The 16,647-nt window shown below is 55.6% G+C and overlaps 1 protein-coding gene across 1 annotated transcript in view; it reads left to right on the top strand.

Moving 5' to 3' along the window:
* Nucleotides 1-16,369, top strand: part of DMBT1 (deleted in malignant brain tumors 1) — a 63,063-nt gene extending 46,694 nt beyond the window's left edge. The window contains 11 exon segments of the mRNA XM_054728811.1: nucleotides 1,058-1,121; nucleotides 1,820-2,139; nucleotides 2,974-3,311; nucleotides 5,288-5,676; nucleotides 5,854-5,897; nucleotides 7,701-8,042; nucleotides 8,610-8,633; nucleotides 10,051-10,401; nucleotides 12,695-13,018; nucleotides 15,062-15,385; nucleotides 16,335-16,369. Coding sequence (XP_054584786.1) covers nucleotides 1,058-1,121; nucleotides 1,820-2,139; nucleotides 2,974-3,311; nucleotides 5,288-5,676; nucleotides 5,854-5,897; nucleotides 7,701-8,042; nucleotides 8,610-8,633; nucleotides 10,051-10,401; nucleotides 12,695-13,018; nucleotides 15,062-15,385; nucleotides 16,335-16,348 — 2,534 coding nt within the window. The 3' untranslated portion in view covers nucleotides 16,349-16,369.
* Nucleotides 16,370-16,647: the final 278 nt, after the last annotated feature.

Raw genomic sequence — 16,647 nt, 5'->3', positions numbered from 1 at the left:
ATAAACTGGTCAGGAGGTCCTTGGGCTCAGGGAGGCAGGCGATGGCAGGGGACAGAGGGCGTGGCTTAGGAAGGACAGCGAGGTCCAGGGCAGCACTTGTTTCTACAATGCTGAGGCCATGAGCATAGAATCAGCTCCGTGTGTAGAAGCTGAGGTTCATCATCATGGGATCTGGGTGGGGCACCTAGGAGCTTGGTATCTGACTGTCTTTTTTCTTCCTTCAGCTATTCATCCCTCCACATCCAGGCCAGGTGAGTCCCAACCACGTCTCCTGGGATGTCCCTCTCTCCTGCCCACCTCTGCCGGTCGGCCCTCTCCAGCTGACCCATGGACCTCCTTGAACCCCATTGGGACCACACTTTTGCCCTCCGTCTCCTTAATTAGAGGGGGGGATTCCAAAGACTTCGTCTGTCCGTTTTCCTTCTGAGTTCTCATCAGATACTTGGGTCCCTCTCGGGGGTGAGTAGCCGATGGTCAGAGAAGGTGTCACTTCCTTGAAGGTGGCCCCGTGACTCCAGGCTGAGGAGGGCATTTTGGGATAGTGGGCACTGATGCCCATTGGCTTTCTGATGACGGGACAGCAGGCTTCTGGCTTCTCTCCTCCTCTCACCCCTGCCACACCCTGAGGGCCAGCATGGTCACATCTGCATCCCAAGGAGGTAGAGACAGTGCCTGAGCATGGCCATGAACACGTGATGAGGGCCTCTGGGTACCAGGACCTGTGATTGCCTCCCGGTTCAATCACCAGGCCCTGACTCTTTCTATCCCAGCTTCAGAGTCAGGCCAAAGCCTCAAGCCACCAGTGTGTGCCTGTCTCATGGGGGAGAGATGGGAAAGGTCTTCTGATGGGGAGCAACATGGCAGTCAGAGACTTGGAGGGATGTGGCTGGTCTCTCCCAGTCCTTCGGCCCCGATGACCCAGAGGAGGGGGAGTCTGTGGACAGGCAGGTAGCATGTGCAGGAGGCACATGGGAAAGTCACGGTGACTGGCCCCCCCTTTTGGGAAGGACTCCTTTCCCGAGGCCTCACCACAGCCTTCTTTTGTTGTTCCTTCCAGATGCATGGACACCTCATCCCACAACTCCATCCACAACTGCCTTGCCTACAACAACAGCAGGTACATGACCCTTCCCCCTCCCAGGGCTCCTCCCTGCCTCTGAATCACGCCCGGGATGGAACATGACAGGTAGAGGCTCCACATGGGCCATCCTCATCCTTGTCCCTGTGGGGAAGGGGGCAGAGGAGGGTCTCTGACCAGGTTCTTGTCTGACATGGTTGGCTGATGACTTGTCTCCAGTGGTTTTCTGGGAGGAGGCTCAGCCAAGACCCTCCCCCATGGCTCAGTGTCAGCCCTGGAGGCCTCCTGGGACCTGCTGAGACCCTTGTGTGGGCTCAGCCTCAGGGCTGTGAGGCTCTGTCTGCTCCTGTCTGGCCGAGGTCGATCTCCTCCGAGAGCTTTGCCTCATGTCAGGCAGGACCATGGAGAAGGAAATCAGTGACCAAGGAAGCTTTGGCCTTGGCCTGTCCTGGAGCCATGGAGCTCCGCCCTTGGTGGCCCCAGTGGATGTGAGGGAGCAGTCCTGCTCACACCATTGGCAATCCTGTGGCTCCCTACCTTGGATAATCCTTAAACTTGGCAGGACAGGATGTACTGACTTATTTCCCTGTGATGGAGATGAACCCCTGGGTGTGTCAAAAGCTGAGATCCTGCCCTGGGGCATTGGCCCTGAGGAAGCCCTGAGTCTGGAACCAGCCTCAGGCCTGGAGCTCAGCACAGACATGGAGGAGATGTCCTTGTGCTATCCTTAGGATTTGAGACCGATTCAGGATTGGCCCTGAGGTTGGTGGATGGCATTGACCGGTGTCAGGGCCGCGTGGAGGTCCTCTACCAAGGCTCCTGGGGCACCGTGTGTGACGATGACTGGGACATCAACGACGCCAACGTGGTGTGCAGGCAGCTGGGCTGTGGCGAGGCCAAGTCGGCCCCAGGAAGTGCCCGGTTCGGGCAGGGTTCAGGATCAATCCTGCTGGATAACGTGGGCTGCTCAGGGCACGAGTCCCACCTGTGGAGATGCCCACACGAGGGGTGGAATTCCCACAACTGTGGGCATGGGGAGGATGCCGGCGTCATCTGCTCAGGTGGGCCTTCCTATATATATTCTATATCGTGGGTGGTGTTTTCTCAGCGAGTGTGTCACTCAGTCTGTTTCCTGTCAAAGTCTTTCTTCATTTCTTGTTCCCTTGAAGAGTCCTAGTTCTCTGCCTAGTTCAGCAGTAGTCTCTGCATCTGGCCAAAGCGTCAGCATTCAGCACTGTAGCCTCCAGGCTGGAGTGACCATCTCTATTCTTATGTTAGAGCTCCTCATTCGTCACCCCATCCAACGTGGAGGTTTCCCCCCACCTCCCAGAGTCATGGATCTCCTTCACTTACCAGTTATGGGACATATTAGTAAGGATGTTTAGTTTAGAGGTAACAGGAGCACAACTCAAACTCTTTGAAGCCAGAAGAGCACTCCATGGCTCACACATGAGGGACGTCTAGAGGCAGGGCAGGCTTCAGGTGCAGCTGGATCCGGTGTTCCAAGACTGTCTCCATGCGCTTTTCTTACTCCTGCTCTCTATGGGTATGGGCTTCACTATCGGCTTGCTTTCTGCACATGGGTTCACTGCTATTGCAGATGCTTCACTGCTAGTGCAGACGGTGACCTCCCCTCTTTGTCCTGCATCCCAAGGCCAACATGGTGGGACACCAATTGTAGAACATGCCTCCCACAGCTCACACCCATCAGTGCTGTCACTGCCTCCATGTAGATAAAGGGTGATGGACGGGCTTCCGTCTAGTCCGTATGTGGGGGAACGTTACCCCTAAAACTAAAGGCTTGGCACCTGGAAGAATTAGAAACTTCACCCACACCTCAGAGACTCTTTCTTCAGGTGACACTGGAGATAGTGAATTTTACGGTTTCATTCTAGGAGCTGATGCTGGTTTGGCCCTGAGGCTGGTGAATGGTGGTAACCGGTGTCAGGGTCGCGTGGAAGTTCTCTATCGAGGCTCCTGGGGCACCGTGTGTGACGACGAATGGGACACCAATGATGCCAATGTTGTGTGCAGGCAGCTGGGCTGTGGCGGGGCCAGTTCAGCCCCAGGAAATGCCTGGTTCGGGCGGGGCTCAGGACAAATCCTGCTGGATGACATGGGCTGCTCAGGGTACGAGTCCTACCTGTGGAGCTGCCAGAACAGGGGCTGGAACTCACACAATTGTGGGCATGGGGAAGACGCCAGTGTCATCTGCTCAGGTGGGCCTCCCAATGTCTGTTCTATATCGTAGGTGTTGTCCTCTCAGCGAGTGTGTCCCTCAGTGTGTTTCCTGTCAAAGTCATTCTTTATTTCTTGTTCCTTGAAGAGTCCTAGTTCTCTGCCTAGTTCAGTAGTAGTCTGTTCCCTGCTGCCAGGTGTAAACAGGTGAATGAGGACCCAAATGAGTGTAAGGATCACCCCTTCTGCTGACAGGACCACACACGCCAGCGGCACAGGCAGAGTTGTGAGTGTGCCTGGGGGCGGGGGCGTGGGTAGAGTAGCAGTGACCCTCACATGGCTGGCCTGCATTGGGGGCTTCCTAGTCTTTGCCTGTAACTGTCTCCAGGGGAATTGATGCACTCTCTGCAACAGGTCTGCTCTGTGTGGGCAGCGGGCCCTCTGAGACCCACTGGGCTATGCCTTGCAGTTGCCTATGGTCAGGTCTGAACCTCCCACATGGGATTGGGGCCCTGAGTAGACTCCTCACTTGGCCCCTCCAAGTCTCCAAAAAGCTGCGTGGTAGACAGCTTCCTCATGTCAATCCTGTGCCTCAATCTAGACACAGATGGAATCACTTGGACCTCGGCACCAAAGCCCCGGGTCTTCCTGGTGCCTGGCGGGGACCGTCCTCCGGGGTTAGATGGCAAAGGCCCTGTCTTCCAAACAAGGGACTGGCATGGTTGAGCATCCACCTTCTCAGTGTCTCCCACGATGCCTCTAGTTGTGCCTCCTTCTGTGCCACTTGTCTATCCTATGCCCTCTCTCTCACTGCTGCCTGGTCCCAGGCCACCGCCATGCCCACTGAGTCCCGCTGCCTCTGATGCTCCCTCCCTGCTCATCCCATAGCCCACAAGGAGCTCCCAGAGGGGACTCTGCCAGTTTCTGCCTCCCAGTCCCTTCCCTGAAGTGTAGATGGTACAGTTGAGCCCACAACACATTGACCCTCCAGTCTGGCTCAGAGTGATAGGGGCATTCTGGCTATAGTGCTAACCCACTCTCAGTGACAGGGGACACTCTATTCTGGGGACATTCTACTCCCTGTGCTGAGGCAACAGAGAGCCTTCATCCACGGACCCCCAGACAGAGCCTAAGGAATGCTTTTCCCAAAGGATACTGCATCAGGAGCTCAGCACAGTCGCTTTAACAGATTGTAGCCCTGGTTAGGACATTCAAGGGCATGGTTTTGGCTAGTGACAAGCTCTCAGAAAGGCCTCTTTCTCCCCTAGCCACAGAGTTTCTCAGCCCACCCTTCCCTGACCCCCTGACCCTAGTCACAGCTCAGCTGACCCGACCTTGACACTCCGCCCTCCTTTCTAAGCTGCTCTATTATCTCTCCAGATGGGTGGTACACATCCTTACTCGGTGAGAATCTTGGCTCTGGCCAAAGCGTCAGCATTCAGCACTGTAGCCCCCAAGCTGGGGTGATGTTCTAGAATCTTGTGTTAGATCTCCGCATATATCACCCCATCCAATGTGGAGAGTTCCCCCCATATCCCAGAGTCATGGATTCCCTTCACCTACCGGTTACGGGACATATTAGTCAGGATGTTTAGTTTTCAGGTGACAGGAGCCCAACTCAAACTCTTTGAAGCCAGAAGAGCACTCCATGGCTCACACATGAGGGACGTCTAGAGGCAGGACCAGCTTCAGGTGCAGCTGGATCTGGTGTTCCAAGACTGTCTCCATGCGCTTTTCTTACTCCTGCTCTCCATGTGCATGGGCTTCACTATCAGCTTCATTTCTGCACATGGGTCACCACTAGTGCAGACGGCGGGTCTCCCCTCTTTGTCTGCATCCCAAGGCCAACATGGTGGGAAACCAATTGTAGAACATGCCTACCTCAGCTCACAGTCATGGGTGCTGTCACCGTCTCCTTGGAGATTAAGGCTGAAAGACGGGCTTCATTCCAGTCCTAATGCAGGCAATCGTTACCCCGAACACTAAGGTCTTGGCCCCTGGAAGAATTAGGAACCTCCCCACAACTCAGAGCCTCTTTCTTCAGAAGACACCAGAGACAGCAAATTTTCTGGTTCCATTCTAGGAGCTGATGCCGGTTTGGCCTTGAGGCTGGTGAACGGAGGTGACCAGTGTCAGGGCCGCGTGGAGATCCTCTACCAAGGCTCCTGGGGCACCGTGTGTGACGACAACTGGGACACCAACGACGCCAACGTGGTGTGCAGGCAGCTGGGCTGTGGCGAGGCCAGTTCGGCCCCAGATGATGCCTGGTTCGGGCCGGGCTCAGGACAGATCATGCTGGATGATGTGGGCTGTTCGGGGCAGGAATCCTACCTGTGGAGCTGCCCGCACAGTGGCTGGAACTCCCACAACTGCAACCACAGGGAGGACGTGGGCGTCATCTGCTCAGGTGCGCCACCCCCGTCTGTTCTCCTTCTGTGAGTGGTGTTTTCTCAGTGAGTGTGTCCCTCAATGTGTTTTCTGTCAAAGTCTTTATTTCTTGTTCCCTTAAAGAGTCCTAGTTCTCTGCCTAGTTCAGCAGTAGTCTGTGTCCTGCTGCCCGGTATAAGCAGGTGAATGAGGACCCAAATGAGAATAAGGATCACCCCTTCTGCCGACAGGACCGCACAGGCCAGCGGCACAGGCAGAGTTGTGAGTGTGCCTAGAAGAGGGGGGCGGGAAGAGCGCAGCCCTTGGGTAGAGTTGCAGTGACCCCCACATGGCTGGCCTGAATTGGGGGCTCCTGAGTCCTTGCCTGTAACTGTGTCCAGGGAAATCGATGCACTCCCTGCACCAGGTCTGCTCTGAGAGGGCAGCGCGCCCTCTGAGACCCACCGGGCTATGCCTTGTAGTTGCCTATGGTTAGGCCTGAACCTCCCACGTGGGATTGGGGCCCTGAGTAGATTCCTCACTTGGGCCCTCCAAGTCTCCTAAAGCTGCGTGGTGGACAGCTTTCTCATGTCAACCCTTGCCTCCATCTAGACACAGATGGAATCACCTGGACTTCGGAACCAATGCCCCGGGACTTCCTGGGCCCTGGCGGGGACCGTCCTCAGGGGTTAGATGGCAAAGGCCCCGCCTTCCAAGGGAGGGGACTGGCATGGCTGAGCATTGACCTGCTCAGTGTCTCCCACGATGCCTCTAGCTGTGCCACGTGTCTATTCGACGCCCTCTCCCTCACAGCTGCCTGGCCCCAGGCCACCAACATGCCCGCTGAGTCCCATGGCCTCTGACACTCCCTCCCTGCTCACCCCACAGCCGACCAGGAGCTCCCAGAGGGGACTCTGCCAGTTTCTGCCTCCCAGTCCCTTCACTGAAGTGTAGATAGTACAGTTGAGCCCATAACACATTGACCCTCCGGTCTGGCTCAGAGGGATCAGGGCTTTCTGGCTGCACTGCTTACCACTCTCAGTGACAGGGGACACTCTGTCCTTGGGACATTCTGCTCCCTGTGCTGAGGCAACAGAAAGCCTTCATCTATAGACCCCCGGACAGAGCCTAAGGGATGCTTTTCCCAAAGGACACTGTGTCAGGAGCTCAGCGCAGTTTCTCTCACAGATTGTAGCCCGGATTGCCATTTACAAGGACATTCAAGGGCATGGTCTTTCAGAAAAGGCTTCTCTCTCCCCTAGCCACAAAGCTTCTCAGCGCAACCTGTTCCTGACCCCCTGACCCAAGTCACAGCTCAGCAGAACTGACCTTGACCCTCCATCCTCCTTTCTAAGCTGCTCTGTTTTCTCTCCAGATGGGTGGTACACATCCTGCCTCGTGTGAGAATTTCTGAGTCTGGCCAAAGTGTCAGCATTCAGCACTGTTGCCTCCAGGCCGGGGTAACCTTCTCTATTCTTATATTAGACCTCCCCGGACATCACCTCATCCAACATGGAGGGTTCCCCCCACCTCCCAGTCATGGATTCCCTTCACTTACCAGTTATGGGACATATTAGTCAGGATGTTTAGTTTAGAGGTAACAGGAGCCCAACTCAAACTCTTTGAAGCCAGAAGAGCACTCATGGCTCACACATGAGGGACATCTAGAGGCAGGGCAGGCTTCAGGTGCAGCTGGATCCGGTGTTCCAAGACTGTCTCCGTGCACTTTTCTTACTCCTGCTCTCTATGTGCATGGGCTTCACTATTGGCTTGATTTTTGCACATGGGTCATCACTAGTGCAGACGGCGGGCCTCCCCTCTTTGTCTGCATCCCAAGGCCAACATGGTGGGATACCAGTTGTAGAACATGCCTCCCACACCTCACAACCATGGGTGCTGTCACTGGGTCCTTGAAGATAAAGGATGATTAACGGGCTTCAGTCCAGTGCTAATGCGGGGGAACTTTACCCCGACAACTAAAGTCTTGGAACCTGGAAGAATTCAGAACCTCACCCACAACTCAGAGCCTCTTTCTTCAGGCGACACCAGAAACAGTGAATTTCCCCTCCCCTTCTAGGAGCCAGTGCTGGTTTGTCTGTGAGACTGGGGAACACCTTGAACCAATGTCAGGGCCGCGTGGAGGTCCTCTACCAAGGCTCCTGGGGCACCGTATGTGACGACAACTGGGACACCAATGACGCCAATGTGGTGTGCAGGTGGCTTGGCTGTGGCAGTGCCAGTTCGGCCCCAGGAAGTGCCCGGTTCGGGCAGGGCTCAGGGCCGATCCTGTTGGACGACGTGGCCTGCTCAGGGCACGAGTCCTACCTGTGGAGCTGCCGGAACAGTGGCTGGAACTCCCACAACTGCAACCACGGGGAGGACGCGGGCATCATCTGCTCAGGTGGGCCTCCCCATGTCTGTTCTCCTCTCATGGGTGGTGTTCCCTCAGCGAGTGTGTCCCTCAATGTGTTTCCTGTCAAAGTCTTTATTTCTTGTTCCCTTGAAGAGTCCTAGTTCTCTGCCTAGTTCAGTAGTAGTCTGTGTCCTGCTGCCAGGTGTAAGCAGGTGAATGAGGATCCAAATGAGTGTAAGGATGACACCTTCTGCCCAGGGGACCGCACACGCCAGTGGCACAGGCAGAGTTGTGAGTGTGCCTGGGAGGGGGCGTGGGTAGAGTAGCAGTGACCCTCACATGGCTAGACTGCATTGGGGGCTCCCCAGTCGTTGTCTGTAACTGTCTCCAGGGAAATTGATGCACTCTCTGCACCAGGTCTGCTCTGTGAAGGCAGCGGGCTCTCTGAGACCCACCAGGCTATGCCTTATAGTTGTCTATGGTCAGGCCTGAACCTCCCACGTGGGATTCGGGCCCTGAGTAGACTACTCTCTCTTGGCCCCTCCAAGTCTCCAAAAAGCTGCGTGGTAGACAGCTTCCTCATGTCAACCCTGTGCCTCCATCTAGACACAGATGGAATCACCTGGACCTCAGCACCAATGCCCCAGGTCTTCCTGGGTCGTGGTGGGGGGCGTCCTCCGGGGTTAGATGGCAAAGGCTCCGCCTTCCAAGGCGGGGACCAGCATGGCTGAGTGTCCACCTGCTCAGTGTCTCACAGATGCCTCTAGCTGTGCCCCCTTCTGTGCCAAGTGTCTGATCGGATGCCCTCTCTCTCACAGCTGCCTGACCCCAGGCCACCAACATGCCCGCTGAGTCCCGTGGCCTCTGATGCTCCCTCTCTGCTCACCCCACAGCCCACTAGGAGCTCCCAGAGGGGACTCTGCCAGTTTCTGCCTCCCAGTCTCTTCCCTGATGTGTAGATGGTACAGTTGTGCCCACAACACATTGACCCTCCAGTCTTGCTCAGAGGGATAAGAGCATTTTGGCTGCAGTGCTTACCTACTCTCAGTGACAGGGGACACTCTGTCCTGGGGACATTCTGCTCCCTGTGCTGAGGCAACAGACACCCTTCATCCATGGACCCCCAGACAGAGCCTAAGGGATGCTTTTCCCAAAGGACACTGTGTCCGGAGCTCAGCACAGTTTCTCTCACAGATTGTAGCCCTGGCTGCCATTGTCAAGGACATTTAAGGGCATGGTTTTGGTTCATGACAAGCTCTCAGAAATGGTCTCTCTCTCCCCTAGCCACAGAGCATTCTAGCCCACCCAGACCCCCTGAACCCCAGACCCTAGTCACAGCTCAGCCGATCCAACCTTGACTCTCCACCCTCCTTTCTAAGCTGCTTTGTTTTCTCTTCAGGTGGGTACACATCCTTCCTCAGTGAGCCACCCTGGGTATGGCCAAAGTGTCAGAATTCAGCACTGTAGCCTCCAGGCTAGGATGACCTTCTCTATTCTTGTGTTATATCTCCTTGGACATCACCCCATCCAACATGGAGGGTTCCCCCCACCTCCCAGAGTCATGGATTCCCTTCACCTACCGGTTACGGGACATATTAGTCAGGATGTTTAGTTTACAAGTGACAGGAGCCCAACTCAAACTCTTTGAAGCCAGAAGAGCACTCCATGGCTCACACATGAGGGACATCTAGAGGCAGGGCAGGCTTCAGGTGCAGCTGGATCCGGTATTCCAAGACTGTCTCCATGCGCTTTTCTTACTCCTGCTTTCCATGGGTATGGGCTTCACTATCGGCTTGATTTCTGCACATGGGTCACCACTAGTGCAGACGGCGGGCCTCCCCTCTTTGTCTGCATTCCAAGACCAACATGGTAGGACACAAATTTTAGAACATGCCTCCCACAGCTCACACCCATGAGTGCTGTAACCAGCTCCTTGAAGATAAAGGGTGATGGACAGGCTTTGGTCTTGTCCTAATGCGGGGGAACTTTACCCTGAACACTAAAGGCTTGGCCTCTGGAAGTATTCGGAACCTCACCCACACCTCAGAGCTTCTTTCTTCAGATGACACCAGAGACAGTGAATTTTCCGGTTTCATTCTAGGAGCCGATGCAGGTTTGGCCCTGAGGCTGGTGAACGGCGGTAACCGATGTGAGGGTCGTGTGGAGGTCCTCTACCGAGGGTACTGGGGCACTGTGTGTGACGATGACTGGGACACCAATGATGCCAACGTGGTGTGCAGGCAGCTGGGCTGTGGAAGGGCCAAGTTGGCCCCAGGAAGTGCCCAGTTTGGGCAGGGCTCAGGGTCAATCGTGCTGGATGACGTGGCCTGCTCTGGGCAGGAATCCTACCTGTGGAGCTGCCCTCACAGAGGCTGGAAGTCACACAATTGCGACCATGGGGAGGACGCCGGCGTCATCTGCTCAGGTGGGCCTCCCCATGTCTGTTCTCCTTTTATGGGTGGTGTTTTCTCAGTGAGTGTGTCCCTCAATGTGTTTCCTGTCAAAGTCTTTCTTTATTTCTTGTTCCCTTGAAGAGTCCTAGTTCTCTGCCTAGTTCAGTAGTAGTCTGTGTCCTGTTGCCAGGTGTAAGCAGGTGAATGAGGACCCAAATGAGTGTAAGGATCACACCTTCTGCTGACAGGACTGCACACGCCAGCGGCACAGGCAGAGTTGTGAGTGTGACTGGGCGGGGGGTGGGGGGGACGTGTAGAGTTGCAGTGACCCTCACATGGCTGGCCTGCATTGGGGGGCCCTGAATCCTAGCCTGTAACTGTCTCCAGGGGAATTGATGCACTGTCTGCACCAGGTCTTCTCTGTGAGGGCAGCAGGCCCTCTGAGACCAACCAGGCTATGCCTTGTAGTTTTCTATGGTCAGGCCTGAACCTCCCACGTGGGATTGGGGTCCTCAGTAGACTCCTCACTTGGCCCCTCCAATTGTCCTAAACACTGCGCGTTAGACATCTTCCTCATGTCAACCCTGTGCCTCCATCTAGACCAGATGGAATCACCTGGACCTTGGTAGCAATGTCCCGGGTCTTCCTGGGCCCTGGCAGGGACCATCCTCCAGGGTTAGATGACAAAGGCCCCACCTTCCAAACAGGGGACCAGCATGGCTGAGTGTCCACCTGCTCAGTGTGTCCCACGATGCCTCTAGCTGTGCCCCCTTCTGTGCCACGTGTCTATCCTATGCCCTCTCTTTCACAGCTGCCTGGCCGCAGGCCACCGCCATGCCTGCTGAGTCCCAGTGCCTCTGACACTTCCTCCCTGCTCACCCCATAGCCCACCAGGAGCTACCGGAGGGGACTCTGCCAGTTTCTGCCTCCCAGGCCTTTCCCTGAATTGTAGATGGTACAGTTGAGCCCACAACACATTGACCCTCGGTCTGGCTCAGAGGGATAAGTGCATTCTGGTTACAGTGCTTACCCACTGTCAGTGACAGGGGACACTCTGTCCTGGGGACATTCTGCTCCCTGTGCTGATGCAACAGAGTCCCTTCGTCCAAGGATCCCCAGACAGAGCCTAAGGGATGCTTTTCCCAAAGGACACTGCATCAGGAGCTCAGCGCAGTTTCTCTCACAGATTGTAGCCCTGGTTACAATTGTCAGGACATTCAAGGGCATGGTTTTGGCTCATGGCAAGCTCTCAGAAATGTCCTCTCTCTCCCCTAGCCACAGAGCATTCTAGCCCACCCAGACCCCCTGAACCCCAGACCCTAGTCACAGCTCAGCCGATCCAACCTTGACTCTCCACCCTCCTTTCTAAGCTGCTTTGTTTTCTCTTCAGGTGGGTACACATCCTTCCTCAGTGAGCCGCCCTGGGTATAGCCAAAGTGTCAGCATTCAGCACTGTAGCCTTCAGGCTAGGATGACCGTCTCTATTCTTTGTTAGATCTCCTTGGACATCACCCCATCCAACGTGGAGGGTTCCCCCCACCTCCCAGAGTCATGGATTCCCTTCACCTACCGGTTACAGGACATATTAGTCAGGATGTTTAGTTTACAAGTGACAGGAGCCCAACTCAAACTCTTTGAAGCCAGAAGAGCACTCCACGGCTCTCACATGAGGAAGGTCTAGAGCAGCGGCTCTCAACCTGTGGTTTGTGACCCCATTGGGGGTCAAACGACCCTTTCACATGGGTCGCCTAAGACCATCGGAAAACACATATATTTACATTACGATTCATAACTGTAGCTAAATTGCAGTTATGAAGTAGCAACGAAAATAATTTTATGGTTGGGCGTCACCACAATATAAGGAACTGAATTGAAAGGTCACGGCATTAGGAAGATTGAGAACCACTGGTCTAGAGGCAGGGCCAGCTTCAGGTACAGCTGGATTTAGGCATTCCAAGACTGTCTCCGTGCGCTTTTCTTACTCCTGCTCTCTATGGGTATGGGCTTCACTATCAGCTTGATTTCTGCACATGGGTCACTGCTAGTGCAGACGGCGGGCCTCCCCTCTTTGTCTGCATCCCAAAGCCAACATGGTAGGACACCAATTGTAGAAAATGCCTACCTCAGCTCATGCCCATGGGTGCTATCACCGGGTCCTTGAAGATAAAGGATGATGGATGGGCTTCGTTCCAGTCCTAATGCAGGGGACCATTACCCCAAACACTAAAGGCTTGGCCTCTGGAAGAATTCGGAACCTCACCCACACCTCTGAGTCTCTTTTTTCAGGCGATACTGGAGATAGTCAATTTTCCGGTCCCCTTCTAGGAGTCGATGCAGGTTTGGCCCTGAGGCTGGTAAACGGAGGTGACCAGTGTCAAGGTCGCGTGGAGGTTCTCTATCGAGGCTCCTGGGGCACCGTGTGTGACGACGGGTGGGACACCAATGACGCCAACGTGGTGTGTATGCAGCTAGGCTGTGGAGGTGCCAGTTCAGCCCCAGGAAGTGCCCGGTTCGGCCAGGGCTCAGGGCCGATCGTGCTGGATAACGTGGGCTGCTCAGGGCAGGAATCCTACCTGTGGAGCTGCCCACACCAGGGCTGGAACTCCCACAACTGCAACCACGGCGAGGACGCCGGCGTCATCTGCTCAGGTGGGCCTCCCCATGTCTGTTCTCCTTTTGTGAGTGGTGTTTTCTCAGCGAGTGTGTCCCTCAGTCTGTTTCCTGTCAAAGTCTTTCTTTATTTCTTGTTCCTTGAAGAGTCCTAGTTCTCTGCCTAGTTCAGTAGTAGTCTGTGTCCTGCTGCCAGATGTAAGCAGGTGAATGAGGACCCAAATGAGTGTAAGGATGACACCTTCTGCCCAGAGGACCGCACACGCCAGTGGCACAGGCAGAGTTGTGAGTGTGCCTGTGGGGGGGCGTGGGTAGAGTTGCAGTGACCCTCACATGGCTGGCCTGCATTTGGGCTCCGAAGTCCTTGCCTATAACTGTCTCCAGGGAAATTGATGCACTGTCTGCACAGGTCTGCTCTGCGAGGTAGCGGGCTCTCTGAGACCCACTGGGCTATGCCTTGTAGTTGTCTATGGTCAGGCCTGAACCTCCCACATGGGATTTGGGCCCTGATTAGACTACTTTCTCTTGGCCCCTCCAAGTTTCCTAAAAGCTGTGTGGTAGAGTTTCCTCGTATCAACTCTGTGACTCCATCTAGACACAGATGGAATCACCTGGACCTCAGCACCAATGCCCTGGGCCTTCCTGGGCCCTGGCGGGGAATGTCCTCCAGGGTTAGATGGCAAAGGCCCCGCCTTCCAAACAGGGGGCCAGCATGGCTGAGCGTCCACCTGCTCAGTGTCTCTCACGATGCCTCTAGATGTGGCCCCTTCTGTGCCACATGTGTATCTGACTCCCTTTCTCTCACAGCTGCTGGGCCTCAGGCTACCGCCATTCCCGCTGAGTCCCGCTGCCTCTGACACTCCCTCCCTGCTCACCCCACAGCCCACCAGGAGCTTCTAGATGGGACTCTGCCAGTTTCTGCCTCCCAGTCCCTTCCCTGATGTGTAGATGGTACAGTTGAGCCCACAACACATTGACCCTCAGTCTGGCTCAGAGGGATAAGGGCATTCTGGCTACAGTGCTTACCACTCTCAGTGACAGGGGACACTCTGTCCTGGGGACATTCTGCTCCCTGTGCTGAGGCAACAGAGAGCCTTCATCCAAGGACCCCCAGACAGAGGCTAAGGGATGCTTTTCCCAAAGGACACTGCATCAGGAGCTCAGCGCAGTTGCTTTCACAGATTGTAGCCCTGGTTGCCATGTCAGGACATTCAAGGGCATGGTTTTGGTTCGTGACAAGCTCTCAGAAATGGTCTCTTTCTCCCCTAGCCACAGAGCTTCTCAGCCCACCCTGACCCTGACACCCTGACCCCAGTCACAGCTCAGCAGACCCGACCTTGACACTCTGTCCTCCTTTCTAAGCAGCTCTGTTTTCTCACCAGATGGGTGCAAGTCCTTCCTCATGTGAGCATCCCTGGCTCTGGCAAAACTGTCAGCATTCAACACTGTAGCCTCCAGGCTGGAGTGAACTTCTCTATTCTTGTGTTAGACCTCCCCGGACATCACCCCATCCAACGTGGAGGGTTCCCTTAACATCCCAGAGTCATGGATTCCCTTCACTTATCAGTTATGGGACATATTAGTCTGGATGTCTAGTTTGCAAGTGACAGGAGCCCAACTCAAACTCTTTGAAACCATAAGAGCACTCCATAGCTCGCACATGAGGGACGTCTAGAGGCAGGGCCAGCCTCAGGTGCAGCTGGATCCAGTGTTCCAAGACTGTCTCCGTGCGCTTTTCTTACTCCTGCTCTCTATGTGTATGGGCTTCACTATCGGCTTGCTCTCTGCACATGGGTCACTGCTAGTGCAGATGGCGGCCTCCATCTTTGTCCTGCATCCCAAGGCCAACCTGGTGGGACACCAATTGTAGAACATGCCTATCTCACCTCACATCCATGGGTGCTATCACCGGCTCCTTGAAGATAAAGGGTGATTGACAGGCTTGAATTCTGTCCTAATGCAGGCGACTGTTACCCCGAACATTGAAGGCTTGACCCCTGGAAGAATTAGGAACCTCACCCACACCTCAGACCCTTTCTTCTGGAGACACTGGAGACAATGAATTTTCCGGTTCCATTTTAGGAGCCTATGCTAGTTTGGACCTAAGGCTGGTCAACGGCGGTGACAGGTGTCAGGGACGCGTGGAGGTCCTCTACCGAGGCTCCTGGGGCACCGTGTGTGACGACGGGTGGGACACCAACGACGCCAACGTGGTGTGCAGGCAGCTGGGCTGTGGCTGGGCCAGGTCGGCCCCAGGAAGTGCCCGGTTCGGGCAGGGCTCAGGGCCAATCCTGCTGGACGACATGGGCTGCTTGGGGCACGAGTCCTACCTGTGGAGCTGCCCGCACCGGGGATGGAACACCCACAACTGCAACCACGGCGAGGACGCGGGTGTCATCTGCTCAGGTGAGTCTCTGCCATCCCTGGGGATCCTTCTGGGCTGATGCTGCTAAGAACACACCCACTCCCCACGCCAGGACCCCGCCTGAGCCTCCAATTGTCCCCAGGCACTGGAGTGATTCAGGACAGCGGGCACCCAGGAGCTAGGGCACCTGCTCAGGCTATCTGTCAGCACGGTCGGTCCATGTGCCCAGCACCCTGAAGGCCGTGCATGGAACGGGCTCAAAGGGGCCTGAGCTCTGGGTTCATGCTCAGCAGACAGCTTCCTGAGCACAGAGAGCAGCCGCCCCTTGTGCCCCCGGAGCCAGCTCACTGTCCCCTGGAGGGAGTCTGGGCTTCCTTCAGGGCAGTCCGTCCCTGGGTGTGGGGGTTAGTAAGCACCTCCCCTCTGTGAGGACAGTGTCACCTGGGGGCTCCAAGATGGTGATGCTGAGGGGACAATCTGTGGGCACAGAGGTCCTTTGTGAAGATCAGAGGGAGTGGGAGGCAGCAGGGGAGGTGGGAGATGGCAGGTGGCCAATGAATGGAAGGAGCCTGTGAGGTCCTTGGGGATGGGGTATTATGACCTCATGGAAAACTCTAGAAATGGGTGTAACCTCTCAATATCAGAATGGGTAAAGCTTGAATGATTGGTGTGCACATCGGTTAACCCATTTGGTTGGGTCATTCTCTGCTCATTCTCCTGTGTAAGTACCAAGGCCCTCTTTGCCTGTCCCAGCATGACCCTGGCTTCCATACAGTGGACAGGAGGTCCTTGGGCTCAGGGAGGTAGGCGATGACAGGGGATAGAGGGCGTGACTTTGGAAGGACCGCGAGGTGCGGGGCAGCACTGTTGTGTCTACCCCAAGGCTATGTGCAGGGCGTCAGCTCCATGTGTACAAGCTCAGGGTCATCAAACTGGGCCCTGGGCCTGGCACCTGGGACTTGGTGTCTGACTATCTTTTTCTTCCCACAGCTGCTCAGCCCTAAATATTGTGGCCAGGTGAGTCCCGGCCACCTCTTTTGGGATTTCCCTCTCCCCAGCCACCTCTGCCGGTCGGCCCTCTCCAGCTGACCCATGGCTCCTTGAACCCCATCTAGACCAGAATTTTGCCCTCTGTCTGTTAACTAGAGGGGGGATTCCACAGACTCTGTCTGTCCATCCTCCTTCTGAGTTCCCATCAGATACTGGGTGGCCGTCCCGGGGAAGAGCGGCCGATGGTGAGGGAAGTGCCTCCTCTTCCATGAAGGTGGCCCCTGACTCCAGGCTGAGGAGGGCTTTGTGGGAG

Source organism: Eptesicus fuscus, chromosome 17 (assembly GCF_027574615.1).
Source record: "Eptesicus fuscus isolate TK198812 chromosome 17, DD_ASM_mEF_20220401, whole genome shotgun sequence".
Classification (NCBI taxonomy): Eukaryota; Metazoa; Chordata; class Mammalia; order Chiroptera; family Vespertilionidae; genus Eptesicus; species Eptesicus fuscus.
The sequence above is the reverse complement of the archived record's forward strand: the minus strand, read 5'-3'. Positions and strand labels throughout refer to the sequence as shown.